Genomic DNA, 15,004 nt, shown 5'->3' on the forward strand with positions numbered 1-15,004 from the left:
CTTGATCTGACAGAAAAAAAATATGTGTAAATATAGGCATTTCGATTTCCATTCAAAACGTGTAGTGAAATAGACGACTGTTAGCACTCGAACAAGATTTATTACCTCTTTGTTGTTCAAAACTATCCATCATTGTATAATTCTGTTATTCTGCGATAAAAATGATTCTATACAGGCACGTTAATATTAAAATTCCATATTAATTGGAATTTTACCTATGAATTATTCGACAACAATATTGAATTGTGTTGTTTTACCATTGGAAATGACGCAATGTAAGGTATAAGCGTGAAGTTTCTAGAATCATTCTCTTGAAAACAGTGTTTTATTCTTAGAAGTGATATTTCATGCATAAAACATCTCTTTTTCCAATTCAGCTATTATTCTTTTTATTTATAAGAGTGTTTTTTATTTTGCACGCTAAAACCATTAAAACAAACGCTACAAACAATCAAATAGGACATTTCCATTATGGCCTGTAGTCGAGGTCTCCGCCTACCAGGAGCCATATGTGGGATCAATACACTAGTCCGTGAACAGGCATACAACATCATGATTTAAATATTTAATGACCATGGGGATGTGTCATACTTTCCGGAGCTATCTTAAGATCATGTTTTAATTCCGTAAGTCGGATTGGCGTCACGCGTACCTCAGCAAATATTTCTGCTGGAGACAAAAATGCTTCATACGTTGAATTCAGACGTCGATGTCGAAATGTCACGTTGCGTGCAGCATAACCGTGTAGAACACAACGAATTGTTTAACAAGAACACAAGTTTATTAAATAAAGTCATTCTTATGTTTTTCAAATTGCCATAGGTAGCATACAATTCTGTCTTTTATGCAACTAGTTGAAATTCTTAAGAAATTTGTATTTTAAAGTTATTTGAAAAAAGCACCACTCACTGGTGAGTTACATCCATTAACGTTTAATTGGGAACCCAATAAAGTCACGTGATCCTGAACCCTGTAGAAAATATTTAAAACAACAGTGCAAAGAAGGGCCATCCGTATGTTGTTGTCACTGCAAAATGAAAATCACAACAACTGTTCCCATAGCGATGAAACTTGATTCGATAAAAAATACCAGAACATCACATTCATTATTACAACACCAGTATAACAAATACAAATACTGGTGATTTGTTTACTTACATGTGCTCCTATAATCAAGCAAACATTTTGTATAAACAACTTTTACATGTTTACAAAAGCACACCACAAAGATGAAATAGCGAGATTAGTGAACGCACCTGATGCAAACACTGTAAGAATAGTCAAGTGGACATTTTTTCGGTTAAACGCGCCATCAATATGTAGCTTAAACTTTAATGCAAAACAGCAAGAAACTAATTTGATAATAACAATCGGAGCACTAAACAAATACTATCAAACCATATCCTCCCTATATACTCGATTACTTATGCTTCTATATAGCCTTTTAACACCGTGCCTAAAATTTTGGTTATAGAAACAATAAATAACCGGATTGACTGCACTGTTAATCAGGTAAAACCTTAGGAAGAAATTGAAAGCCATTTTGCCAGCATTGTTCAGTCCAGCCTCAAAGCCGGGATCATATTGTCGTATACTAACTATCACTAAATATGGTATGAAGCTTATTTCAAACACCGACGTGACTAAAAATAGCATACAGGTCATGCGTTTTGTTCGAAATGCTGCACCTCCATGACGACGCGTGAGACTCATTTCGTGGCTAGAAAGTGTGCTCATAGACCGATTCAGTTTTATATTCGTTTTGCAATAATTGTTCATATCCGACTCTAACGACATATTCCGTGATGGCGTCGTAAACTGCACAATAAATGACGTCATGGAATACGTGCTGTTGTTTCTCTGGAGCAACCCTTTCTTAAGAACTATTTCATTGCGTAAAAAATTTGATCCTCTAGTAAGACTATATCCAATGCATGAGTAAAGTACTACCAGAATGAAGAACACTGTGAGATGGCCTGTGAAAAAGTAAATCAGAATAATAAATGGTATATTAGTTTGTACGACGTTGTCATCAACTAAACACGTTTTCCCGTAAATTGTCACTTCGTCTTGTTGAAATCTGTAGGTAAACGTTCCATAGCCTATAAACATGGGAATTGCCGAACAAACTGCGCACAAAGTTATAATAATACATATTACTTTGGCTTTGAGCGTAGAAATGCGAGGTTTAAGCGGCAAACATATTGAGCGGAAACGGTCATACGCAATGGCTGCCAGTATAAAGGACGACGTGTTGTTCATTGCGGCCGTAAGAAATCTAGAAAACTTGCACACAACTGGATGGTCAAATGTCCAAAACTGTGAAATCAACGCTATTTCAATCGGTAGACTTATGCAACAATTTATTAAATCGCTCATCGCAAGGGTGATGATGAAATACGCCGCAGTACTTCGCTTCATTTTAGTTGCGTACACCATGAGCGCAATTAAATTTCCTGGTATACCCAAGACCATTAAGACGACCACTAACACAAGTGACGGCACCAGTATATGAAACTGTGTAGAATTTAAGTCTTTAAGGAATGCACGAGAAATAATTTCTTCGTCCAGAGACACGTTTCCTGTTGTAACTAAGTGCCAACCCGCAGCTGTATGTTCACTGGTCATGTCGTTCGTTCCAATAAAGTTTGAAGGAGACACCATCGATGGCATCATTTTTAGATTCGAATATGAGTAATTGTTCGATGTGTGAATAGCGGTGGATGAATTGTCAGTATGCTGGCCAATATATTGAGTCATGTCTTGATCTCGATGGCTGAATACGTAATTTTTTATCGATTCTTACAGACGAAGGCAGATTATTAACGCGTTCTTCCGACTAGATGATTTTTGCTAATAAGTCGATGATCCATTTTTCCTGAAATATATTACAACCATATGATTATGTGAATTTCCTTACGTAAGACTACACATATTTATGACGTGAAACATAGGGATATCTCATTAATTTACTATTTACTCAGGAAAATTATACATTTCCCTCATATTTAAAGAATATTCAACACATTTGTGTTATTTAGCATATGTATGTATCTTTCTAAAAGAGTACAAAAGACAAAACATGTATCAAGACACACACTAGACATCAATATATGTAATATATGTTACATAGTAATTATCTTAATAAACCGTGCTTGTATCGCACACCCACCTCTATTCACGACGAGTTGTAAATATCCACTCCTTTCTTCGTTTGCAGTTTCCTAATTGATCTGAAAATAGATGGTTAACACGTGGAATTTAACAATAAATCGTTTGAACAAGATCAGCATAAATAGTTTCAAATTGCAAAACATCGGTAAACTGGTAAATAATCCTCAACTCAGAACTATCCACACATATCATGCAGTTTCCCTGCCGTGCCTTTTGGTTTGATTGTTAAACCAGACATTTAATGGAAATAAAACGATACTTTCATCACCTGCGTTATGTTATAGCAAACACAAATAAAACACCATCATGTTTTCGAACAGAGTACTTATCGACTAGTTTTATATAGAATGCTAAATAATTTATGTTTCGTTCATGAAATAGATCATCGGGTTATCCCACAAATGTAGCTTGTTGTGAACTTGTATCGGTTTAACAGGATATCGTTTTGTTTTCGTTAAGTTGTTTCATTCTAATATGATAAACGAAGAAAAGCATCAAGGTTATAAAACCTACGTATCCACAGCAATAACAAACATATTTCAGGAACCATGATTCAAGTGTTGAAGTCGGGTCAAATATTGCTGACACAGTCTATTTTACATTTTTACATAAATTTATTTATACTAATCTCAAATGATTGTGATTGATATTTTAAATCCATTTGCGTCATTATTGTCTTTAAACTGGTATCGTGTATTGCATTTGCATTTCGTCTATTTAATAACGAAGATTTTTGTTAAAATATGTGAATTCGTAACTGAAATATTCAGATACCCCATTATTCTGGCTCCCATGCATTTATGTGATTTTGAAATTCATAGCTAAATCTGACATTTTGTTTTTGCTTTTCTAAAATTTTCAATGAACGGCACATAATCCTAGATCTGCGTTTAGTATACAGGTGATTCGAGATCGAATAGGACTATATACTAGTTGTTCACGTCGAGTCGCATATGGAAAAAACACGTTATTTAATAACAACATATTACCCACGTCTAGTTATCTAAGGCGACACAATATTTGTTAAACACTATAATTCACGACGAATTTATATGAACATAGAACTTTATTGCTATACAGTGGCTAGCTATTTACCAAAATTACAAACGTCGTGTTGCCTATAGACACATTTGCGGGCTAATGTTCGTCCACATAATTACCTAAGTGTAATCGTCAAAAATGAAAATTAAATCTACATTTACAGTGGCCAAAGACAACCAGACAAGTGTGTGTAGCACACCGGTTTTCTCCATATGGTGATCGCTCAAAGAAAAATTGTTGCTATGTTTACAAGAGACCCTTTGTATTTAAATGCCAGATGGGAAGCATCTAGAATTATGACAATTGACATATCCACTCAAACAAAACACGAGTTAGGGGAAAATGAAGATCAGGCGTCAGTGTGTGGGCTCTTACGTATACATAGGTTGTGCCTTAAGGTCATAATACACCAAATAGTTTCCCTATATAATTCAATGTAAAAGCGACAACTTTGAGCGAAAATAAATGCAACATTTTGCACATAGAGACCCCCATAACCATACCTTTTCTTAAAGGCCATTCTAAACGGAATCGATATATGCAATAAAAAAGAAATGGCATGTACAAAGCAAGAAAGAACTTGACACAAATCAAAATCGACTGTTTTTGCAACTTTTTTTTTTCGGCCGTTTTATAGTGAAATGTAACCTTTTCTACTGCAATGGTTTACTTTAGTCTTCAAGTGTATCATATTTCAGGGATTCAGTTGTGAACACCTATTCATGCCCTACCATTATCTCCGCAAGATAACACCCGAATAATGGTAAAAAGTGTAAAACATGCCTTCCTGTCAACTATGATATTTTTTTAGAGAGTACAGCACTACATGAAGCGATCATTTAGTGTATTGTAACCTTAACCCTTTGCATGCTGGGAAATTTGTCGTCTGCTAAAATGTCGTCTGCTGAATTTCTAAAATTAGCAGTTTCTTCGATTTTTTTTTCAAAGAATACTATCAGAATAGCAAACAGTTTGAATCCTGATGAGACGCCACAAAGGCCTTCAAAATCCGGTTCCAGCGCTCAAAGACACCCAACTACTGCAACCACAGATAACAAGCAATTGTGGATTTTGTGGTTATTTGAATATCCAACTTATGTCGCCTGCGAGGACTAGACGTGGTACAATAACGCTATTTCATAAGCCAACTTTAGCATAACAACGCCTACAATATCCATGGCACCATTTATTGTACGCTTATTGCAGTAATAACACTAGAAATGAAAAGAGTCCGCATTATCGAATTAAAATTGATTGTGTCAAATAGAATCATTATCTGTAACCATTAACACAAATCATTTATTGATACTGAGCAATTTTTATTCAGAGTCAATATTTTTTTATTAGTTGTGTAATTTTAATATGGTGTATTGCAGTTACGAATTAAAAGTTCATAGTTTATATTTAAATGAAACATAAAACATCTTGCGTATCAAATAGTCGACATGTCGAAAACGGAAAAGCAATTTAGTACAATAGAAACTATAACTAGTTGTTTTTAAGAAAGACATAGTTATTATACTAAGAATTAAATATCAATATTAACTGCATACTAATGGTAATACATTTTATTTTAATCGTTGTTAATTCACAATAATGGACTTTACACCCCTAAATAGAGAACGGTATTTCAAAAATTAAATATTTCAATTGAACAAATATATATCAAAACTTTTCAGTATTAAAATGCTTTATACAGAATTTGTATGTATTGGTCGTTGGATAAATGTTTGTCTTCCGCTAGTGAAGTGTATTTTTATTTGTATCAAAGGTAGTTGATGGTCAAACGAACATTAAAAGTAAAACCAAACATATCATTTCTGGCAATATGAAACAAAATAACTTTGTCAACCCAATAAAATGTTTTCTGTGCTTATTAACGTGCGGTAATATATATTGCTTCGTCTTTGCCGCTTTTATACAAAACTGATTCGTGTCTTTTATGCAATTTCCCGGCGAAATCAGAGAAACTGCAACTCATCTAATTGTTATGGCGTCGTATAGCATTATTACCAGATACTAATTGGAGGGTTTAGAATGTGATTCTTATTGTGCGGAATCCATGGCATATTATAACAATGTGATTTTTCTCCTATTAATGACAAATACTTCAATTAGTTTAACAGCCGCACTGTTCAGTCTTTACTTTTTTAAAAGACACTGCCATTTTCCTTTACACTCATTTTAATAAAGCACACTTATTTATACATGATGAGCGTTGGTTCTGCTGCAGCTACTACTACTACATCTTCTTCTTCATCAACAATAACAACAACTACTACTACTACTTCTACAACTACTACTACTACTTCTACTACTACTACTACAACTACTACTACTACTACTTCTACTACTACTACTACTACTACTACTACTACTACTACTACTACTACTACTACTACTACTACTACTACTTCTACTACTACTACTACTTCTTCTACTACGACGGACGACGACGACGACTACTACGACCGACGACCACGACGGCTACAGCGACGACGACGACGAGGACTACGAGTGACGATTCCTACGACGTCGACGACTTCTACTTCGCTGCGGCTTCGACGACTACGACTACGACTACGGCGACTACCTACTACTACTACTTCTTTTACTACTACTACACCTACTACAACTACTACTACTACTACTAATACTACTACTACTACTACTACTACTACTACTACTACTACTACTACTACGTCTTCTACTACTACTACTACTACTACTACTTCTACTACTACTACTACTACTACTTCTACTACTACAACTTGTTTTAATTGTATTTAAACATAATAAATACTATCAAAATATAATGTAGCTATTGAATTGCTTGTGCATGTTCGAGTTAGCCCATATATATTTAAAATAAACGAATAAAGAGAAGTCAAACCTCAACAAGAAATTGCTGCTTTTTTCAAATTTAATTAATCATAAAATCATTAAATCATTTAATCTGGTTATTTCATTAAAATTAATCTTCCTCTATAAAGCTACTGTCATAACTTAGCATATTCGAATTCAATTGCGAATACAAAATGCAAACCAAAATAGACATATATGTATCATGAAAACGTTTAAAATTGTAATGTTTATAATATTTTAGTATGTCTCATGAAGTAATTATTCATAAAAAAAATAAACCAAAAAATATAAGATTCGATATTACATTAAACCAAATTTTTAATAAAGCACAACGTTTAAATATAGTTTTAATTAAATTACAATTACTTTGATACATGAATATTGCATTTATGCACAAATCGTTCGGTTACCTTGCTTAGTTCGCTGGCTGTTATTCTATGAATTTTAATATTCAAACAGCGAATTGTTGAACGCATCTGACATAAAAATATAATTAATCCTCACTGAAAAATCTGAAATAAGACGTTCTTGTTTCCATACAATCACGAACTGCACAACACGTTTAATGACAAATTCACGAGACCACTTTTAAGAGTCCTGCTTATTTTAAATTAGGTAATTTAATCTTAATATTGACACACAAATAGATTTGTAAAATTGCAGGGCTTTCGCAATTCATTAATTTCAAAGATTTTTCAATTCATACGCATATTCCAGAACAGTTTGTACCATACTCAAACTTGTGTACACCGTTTATAACCGCAGCCCGCATGTGGCTTTTATACAGCGTGTTAATATCGGCTGTTATGAAGACTTATTCGGACTGGAAGTTATTAACGCTCCTGCGGTAACTTTATATCCTTCGAGACGACGATGCCCTTGGATATCGCTGAGACAATTCGACTCGAATGAGTAACTTGGCTGACGGTTACTTCTTTTTACGTCATATCATCGATATATTGGTATGAGGAACTTAGCATGAATGTTCATTGCAGTGCAACACAATGTTAACAGGTTGGTGTTAATAGAAAGCCCGGTAAGTTTAAAAACAAATTTAACCTTTCACTATCTGGCGTTAAAACATGCAGCACACTTTACACTCGTACCATTTTAATTATGATTCAATAATACAACGTAATTATATTAACGTGAGCATTATTGTGTCCGTTTTAAAACAAGTTTGTGTAAAGTCTTCGTTTTTCGCTAATTTACAAAAGGTTATGTATTCTCACGGATAGGTTTTGCGTTCGGAATTATATTGCATAACGAGGGGACGGCTAAACACGCTAGCAAACGTATGCACAACAGGCTAGATGGACTCGGCTTATCTACGCTACTGTGAGAGTCGCCGTTTTATTATTTTGACTGTAATTGTGTAATCGTCTTGCACAAATGAGATGATATATATATATTATTTGTATCTTGTCTTTACACATCTTTACATATATAAAGTACTTATTATATACCAATCGCCGATCAACGTACATGCCATCACAGGCATTATAATGCTAAGACGTAAACAAAAAGCATATTCTCCGAACCAAGACATCCCGTGTGTTGTTAAATTTCGTATGTCTCTCTCAGAGGACTGCAAAGTCAGTTAAAGGTTGATTTGTTTAATCCTCATAATCAACATCTTATTGCGTATAGACGCATTTGCAGTTATATATGTATGCGAAATTGGCACATGTTAATGTCCAACTTCAGTGTCAATCGAACACCAGAGAAGTGAGTGAAGTGGGATTCGTCCAAATGGTTATCGCCCCCATATTGTTCAAGGAAATCCTCAAATTACACATGACAAATCATTCGTTTTACCAAGGTCGCCTCTTTCAATTATCCAGTGTGACAACTAGCTTATTCTTGGACTTAACGGCGAAAAACAAATGAATCATTCGGATACTGTTTCACCTCTAATTTCACACTGATTTTGTGTCAATTGATAATAATCGTTGTCCCAATATGACGTCCATTGCTTAGAAACTGTTCATTTGCGGTCAATTATCATTATACATATTACGAAAATGATAACAAACAAGATAAGCTCGTAAAGCATAAAACCTCACTACACGAACATTCGCTGACACGCTTTTAATGCATATTCATGAAGTTTTAGATAGTTCAATTACGATAAACCCGAACGATAAATGTATCTCAGCACACAAGCGTTAATCAAAGTACAAAAAGTACTGGTGTGACGATGCTTTTGAAGAGGATGGATATAAAAGCCTCAATTAAAGTTCATCTACATTACTACCAGTGTGCATGTGGGTACGAAAGTTTTGATACGAAAACAAATTTGGGTACGAACATTTTGGGTACGAAACAGATATGCAAAAATCAATATGGGTTCGAAACAAAAATTGAGTACGAAAACAATTTTGGCAGGAAAAAAAATTGTTCGAATGTTTTTTTAAAGAATGTGTTAAAAATATGTTGTTCTTTAAATACAGGTGTATTTATGAGAAATGCGATTTTTGCCTAATTTTGTTTTAATAAGCTATTCAAACAAACATTAATAAAAAGACTTTCTTTCTCAGCTTTTCACTGTTCGTCTCATTCACTGCTTGAAAATAATTGATGGCATTTGCTTAGTTTGGTTAAACAGATTGCATTCTGGTTAGTATGGCTGTTTACAAAAACGAACTCATTAGGAATGATACGCTTATCAAAGTCGAATGATTGTTAGATCAACAATGACGCATCTAGCAAATTCTCAAAAGTAGCTTTTACACGAATAACAAGAATAATACGCTGAAAAACGATTTTTAGGAAAACACAAATTGAAGCCTCCGGCATGGAAGGATCTCCCAAACCTCGAACAGGTTGGCCTTCTCGAGTCCATACTTAACTATCTCCAGATCATTCCAAAAGACACCAAATACTGTAGTTTTCCAGAAGAAGGACTTAACAGTGTATAATTGATACATCGTTATATGACTTGGATCTTTAATACCAATGTTAACTGACAGTACATGTACATGCAAAATAATAAACAAACATCAGTAGTGTGTAAAGTTATGAGTACTGAAAATACACCGATACGAATAATTCGAGTTTATTATTTTAGAATCAGGTAATATCTTATGGGATATTGTTTAAAACAAAAATGTATGGATCGGCGTTTATATGGTAATAATTTTTGCATCAACAATATGTAATATAAAATAAGATCTAAATCTTCGATACTATAATATGTAAATACATATCGAAGCAATTGATGTTTGCACTGAATGACTTCCACTAGTGAGCACCGATCAGACCAATACAGATTCTGATGTAATCAATATGCAATAAAACAGCGTTGTTTTTCTCGAAATAAGAAAGCACATAAGTGCAATGCATTTTCTCATCCAAACAAACAGTACTGAAGGCTTAATTGGTTGTTCGAATGCGTTTTATGTCATTTATAATACATTCATCTGCCAAAGCATTTCATTACTAATAGTGCAATTGCATTTTATTTGTATTTATTTAGTATTATTAATATTTGCTCAAATAGGTTAGACATCATTTAATCACAAACATTATGCTTTTACTCGTTTGGTCGAAATAATTTAACTACTAGAAACGTTCGCATATTGCAAACATATGTAGAAAGAACCTCACTACTTGAACTACTTATGTTGTTTTGGTACATGCATGTTTTCACCTTGTTTAGATATCCGTCTTTGGACATAGGTTTAACTGTAAGATATTGCTATTGAACAAATATTCTCACACACTGTTGATCTTACATTGAATACGTCGACATTTCTTATTAAGAGCATATTCTCATAGTCTTAATTTCCCAAAGGAGGTATTTGATGTAATTATGCGCTACACTCCTTCACTTCTTATGACGTCTTCGAGTATCATGTGTCATAAATAGGGCATCAAAAAGTATACCAAAATGCCAATTATTGGTTTCCGTTGAGATACTGTCTAAACTGTCATTTCAAACGGTATTTATACATTAAAAATGTTAAAAACTACTTCTAACTGTCCATTCTGTTGTCGAGTGGTCGAAAGAGATATATCGTGCAAGAATGGTACGTTTTTGTGCTGTGTCGTTTTATGTATTTCGATTTTGTAAGATTATGTGCAATTTTCGTATCTTTAAATGAATATATAAACGTGCTCGGTGTATTAGTACATAGGACTTAAAGATTTTCATTTTGCACTAAACAAGCAGTTTTGCGTTAAGAATATCGATTAAATGTTAATGTAAACATGCACTGGTCGGTAATAAACATGTGTTTAATAATCTTCATTATATATAATAATAATAATAAAATGTATATTATGATTGGCAAGTTTAATCCGACACCAAACAAACTTATTTATAAGTCCATTTTTTAATGTTTTGAGTCTAGAATCATTCGCGTAAAGTTGCTTTTTATCAATATGCTTAAATTGCTGCATACAATTCCAAACAAATGTTTTCTTAATCCCATGCACCTGTCTACAAATAAAAGCATCAAATTAAATCGAAATAAAGAAAAACTGGAAATTAACGTGTATCAATGTGTGTTGATTAGATGGTTCAAATAAGAACACATGTGTACAACCACTCTTGTTCCTTGTAAATAATGAAGAAGTCTAAATCAATATCTCTTTTTTCATATCACAATTGGTAGCGTCATTGACTCATGGTTTTGTATATAACAAGCCTGTGATATAAAGAGTAAAGTGCATCTACCCTTGTTAAATTGTAAAACTTCTCTTGCAATTGAAAGTATACCCCAAAGGATTTTCAGATAATTGTCACGTGACGTTGTTATAGCGATATTGTTAGGATTCGTGTCGCATAGAAGCCATTCTAAAATTAAGAAGTTTAAACATGGAAAATTATGAAATTTTAGAAACGTCTTATAAAATTGTTTTTATATTAAACGATAACATAATTTCAAACAATGTGCAAGAAATGCACACCTGTTCGCCGATTTCGTTATTACTTAGGAAATACACCATCAATACCCCATCCAGACATGGCCATCACGATATTACTTTAACATTTTATATATGATTATATGTGTTTACATGCCTTTCAGGTTGATGATAATTGCATCACATGTTTAACACAGTTGAATGTTTTAACAATATATGTATCGATATGTCCATATACTTGTATATCAACATCAGCATAGCAATATGATGACATATTTCTTGATGACACAAACTAAAACAACGTTGTTTCAACAGACGACGTCAAATAATTAACTTAAATGACATATTGTACATTTGTTCGGATTATTATCAGTGTCTGTACCAGCCTCCCAGGAGTATTATGCTGTTAGTATAACTTCTCACCGACGCTCTGGCATATAATATTCAACCCACACGACGCCTATTCAGTTATCTATAATTCACAAATGGCATTGGCAACTTCAGGAAAAAATACTCATTAGTCTAATGCCTGCTGAAGGTTTGGTGCACAGTCATTGATACGCTATCAGCCGTTTATAAATAAAAATGCAAAATATGAGTGCATACGGTTTCACTCAAACTTCACAATATGTTTGTTCGTTGAAACATGCTTTTTTCAGTATTAACCCATTTTACAAGTACGGTTAGAGTAAATTTGAACAGCCCTCAATATAAACACATGTACTGGAAATGTTTCGAAAATGAAACAAGTTTTAAACGAACCAAATAATGACAAATCCATTATTTTATATAGTTTAATCACCCAGTAGTGCTTGAGTTGCCCTGAATTGCTCCGCACGAAAGATGTAAGTATTATTTCACCAAATGTACCCAGTGAATATAAAAGTCGCATCTAACAACGGAAACATTTCACAATGAATTGTGTTGCATCAAATAAATACTGTAAACAATAGTATTAACACATACCTAATAACAAAAACATCTTATTACTACACCTCATAGACTCGCTGCAAGTTGTCAGGATAGGTTATGTTACGATTAAGCTATTTTATTGTATTCTCATCCATGTGTTCTTTTATGATTGTTTACATCATGTTTTTAAATAATGATGCGCTGCAATTGCTTAAGTCGAGATAATATTATTATCATTTCAACATTCAACATTTGAAGTTTAATATTGTTTATACACATCAAGTATTAATCATAAAATTAAATAAATTATGAGAGATATAAACAAAAAGATTAAGTTGAATTTAAAGTGAAATATTCAAACACACACAACCAATTTTGAAATGTGAAATGACTTCGAGTCTGTATTATTTCGTGTGGCAAATTGCCCAACAATAAGACACAATAAAAACACAAATGAATAAAATTGTGGTCCACGCTTTTGTATTTTGAATGCAAACCACAGCATTGGTGGTATAAACCAATTTAGGCACCAAAACTTCATATTCCTAGATTTATTCACAAAGCACTAAAGTGTATATCAAATGAACATCGTAGCATCGCAACTCGAACTAATTAGCAGTTCAAAAAAAATACATTTCAATTGAATTTCCATTTAACTACTCAATGGCTGGATACAAACCAGAGTAACAGATTTGTAACTTTCGGATGTATGGTGAAAAGAAAAACAAATCTCAACAACACATCGTCAAATGTATGCAACTTTGTAAGTTATGAATATTACGCTACCAGTAGGAATCAATGAGCAAATCGATATGTAATTGATAAATAGTATTGCCTTTATAGAAGCAAACAAATCATACAAATATTTAACTTCAGCTATCAGTCTGATTTGTACAGTGTTTGCAGATGTACACTTGGAGACTTTTCTAAGGCAACACTTTCCAAACTTGAATATCTCTATTATGAGTTAAGATTTTGATTTAAAAAAAATGAATGTCTACATTTGAGCAAGCTAACGATCAAATCATTCATCCGGGAGGATTGAACGCTTAAGCAATTTGGGTATGTATAGTTTCATCCTTTTGAACATGGAAATGGTGAAACGCAATATTATTTTTAATTTATTTCAATTTCATCACTTACGGTGGGTCCTTACATCAGCGACCCAAACACCTTCACTAATAATTGCGAAATTCAAGTTTGAAAAGTGTTGCGTTAGAGAAGTCTCGAAAAGTATAGCAGGTTACGGATATTGTATCAGCAATATGGACTTTGGTTGAAAATGTTCATATTGTTTGATTTGTTGTTGCAAGATAAGCACTATACAATTGATCATTCAATTATCTGTATATTCGTAAATAAATAGCATCGGCATCCGCAATGTGTTATTATATTATTCAGTCTTGTTTGTATAAGGTAACTGAGGTGACCCTGTCACACGATACCGCATCATGTATGATAAAACTGTACGCTCACAAAAAAGGCAAAATTTATAATCAACCATTCTTTATAATAATTGCTTTAAAAAGTCATATATTTGTATATATCAACACAATGCGTTCACTTACAACTGGTCGCGGATTTGTCAAATGAAGAAAATAAATTTGATGTTTGATCTTGTGTACAGTATGTGTTTATAGTACAGTTTTAAGGTTCCCCGGTCTGATATGTAAGTAATTAAACCCTTTTTATATATGTATATAGACACTAATAGGTTGGTGACGTGGATGGAGAATGGTTATCTGGCAAGTCGGAGGAAATTATCGGGTGAGCCGAAGGCAAATCACATGTATTTATTTTTATTTTATTTTATTTCACTTTTTATTTACACTGCAAAAGAGTTTTACTGAGAGTTACGCTGGAATAATTGCGTAATTTCGTCAAACAAATGACGTTATTTTATAGTAAAACAGAGCGACTGACGGATATTCGAGGTCACTTGGTCATCTAGCCTTATATCTTTTGGGATATTAGGTTACCTGGTTATCGGGCTGATTTAAAGGCATGTGACAGGATTAACTCTTTTATAGTGTGCATTCAGTCGCGCTTTAAAAGAAAAACTGCATCAAATCTGTTTGTGTTTTTTTTTTCATTTTTGAATCGAGCAGAAGTGCGAATTTAAGAAATAATATATTAAATGCAT

General features: G+C 33.3%; 1 protein-coding gene across 5 annotated transcripts in view; it reads right to left on the reverse strand.

Moving 5' to 3' along the window:
* Window positions 1–687: 687 nt before the first annotated feature.
* LOC127874062 (cholecystokinin receptor type A-like) overlaps window positions 688–15,004 on the reverse strand; it is a 92,798-nt gene continuing 78,481 nt past the window's right edge. For all 5 annotated transcript variants that reach the window (XM_052418171.1, XM_052418173.1, XM_052418172.1 and 2 more), the window contains 2 exons: window positions 3,173–3,233; window positions 688–2,878 (listed from right to left, as the gene is read on the reverse strand). In XM_052418171.1, coding sequence (XP_052274131.1) covers window positions 1,393–2,760 — 1,368 coding nt within the window. In that variant the 5' untranslated portion in view covers window positions 2,761–2,878; window positions 3,173–3,233 and the 3' untranslated portion in view covers window positions 688–1,392. The remainder of the gene's footprint in view (window positions 2,879–3,172; window positions 3,234–15,004) is intronic.

The sequence above is a fragment of the Dreissena polymorpha genome, chromosome 3, assembly GCF_020536995.1.
Source record: "Dreissena polymorpha isolate Duluth1 chromosome 3, UMN_Dpol_1.0, whole genome shotgun sequence".
Taxonomy (NCBI): domain Eukaryota; kingdom Metazoa; phylum Mollusca; class Bivalvia; order Myida; family Dreissenidae; genus Dreissena; species Dreissena polymorpha.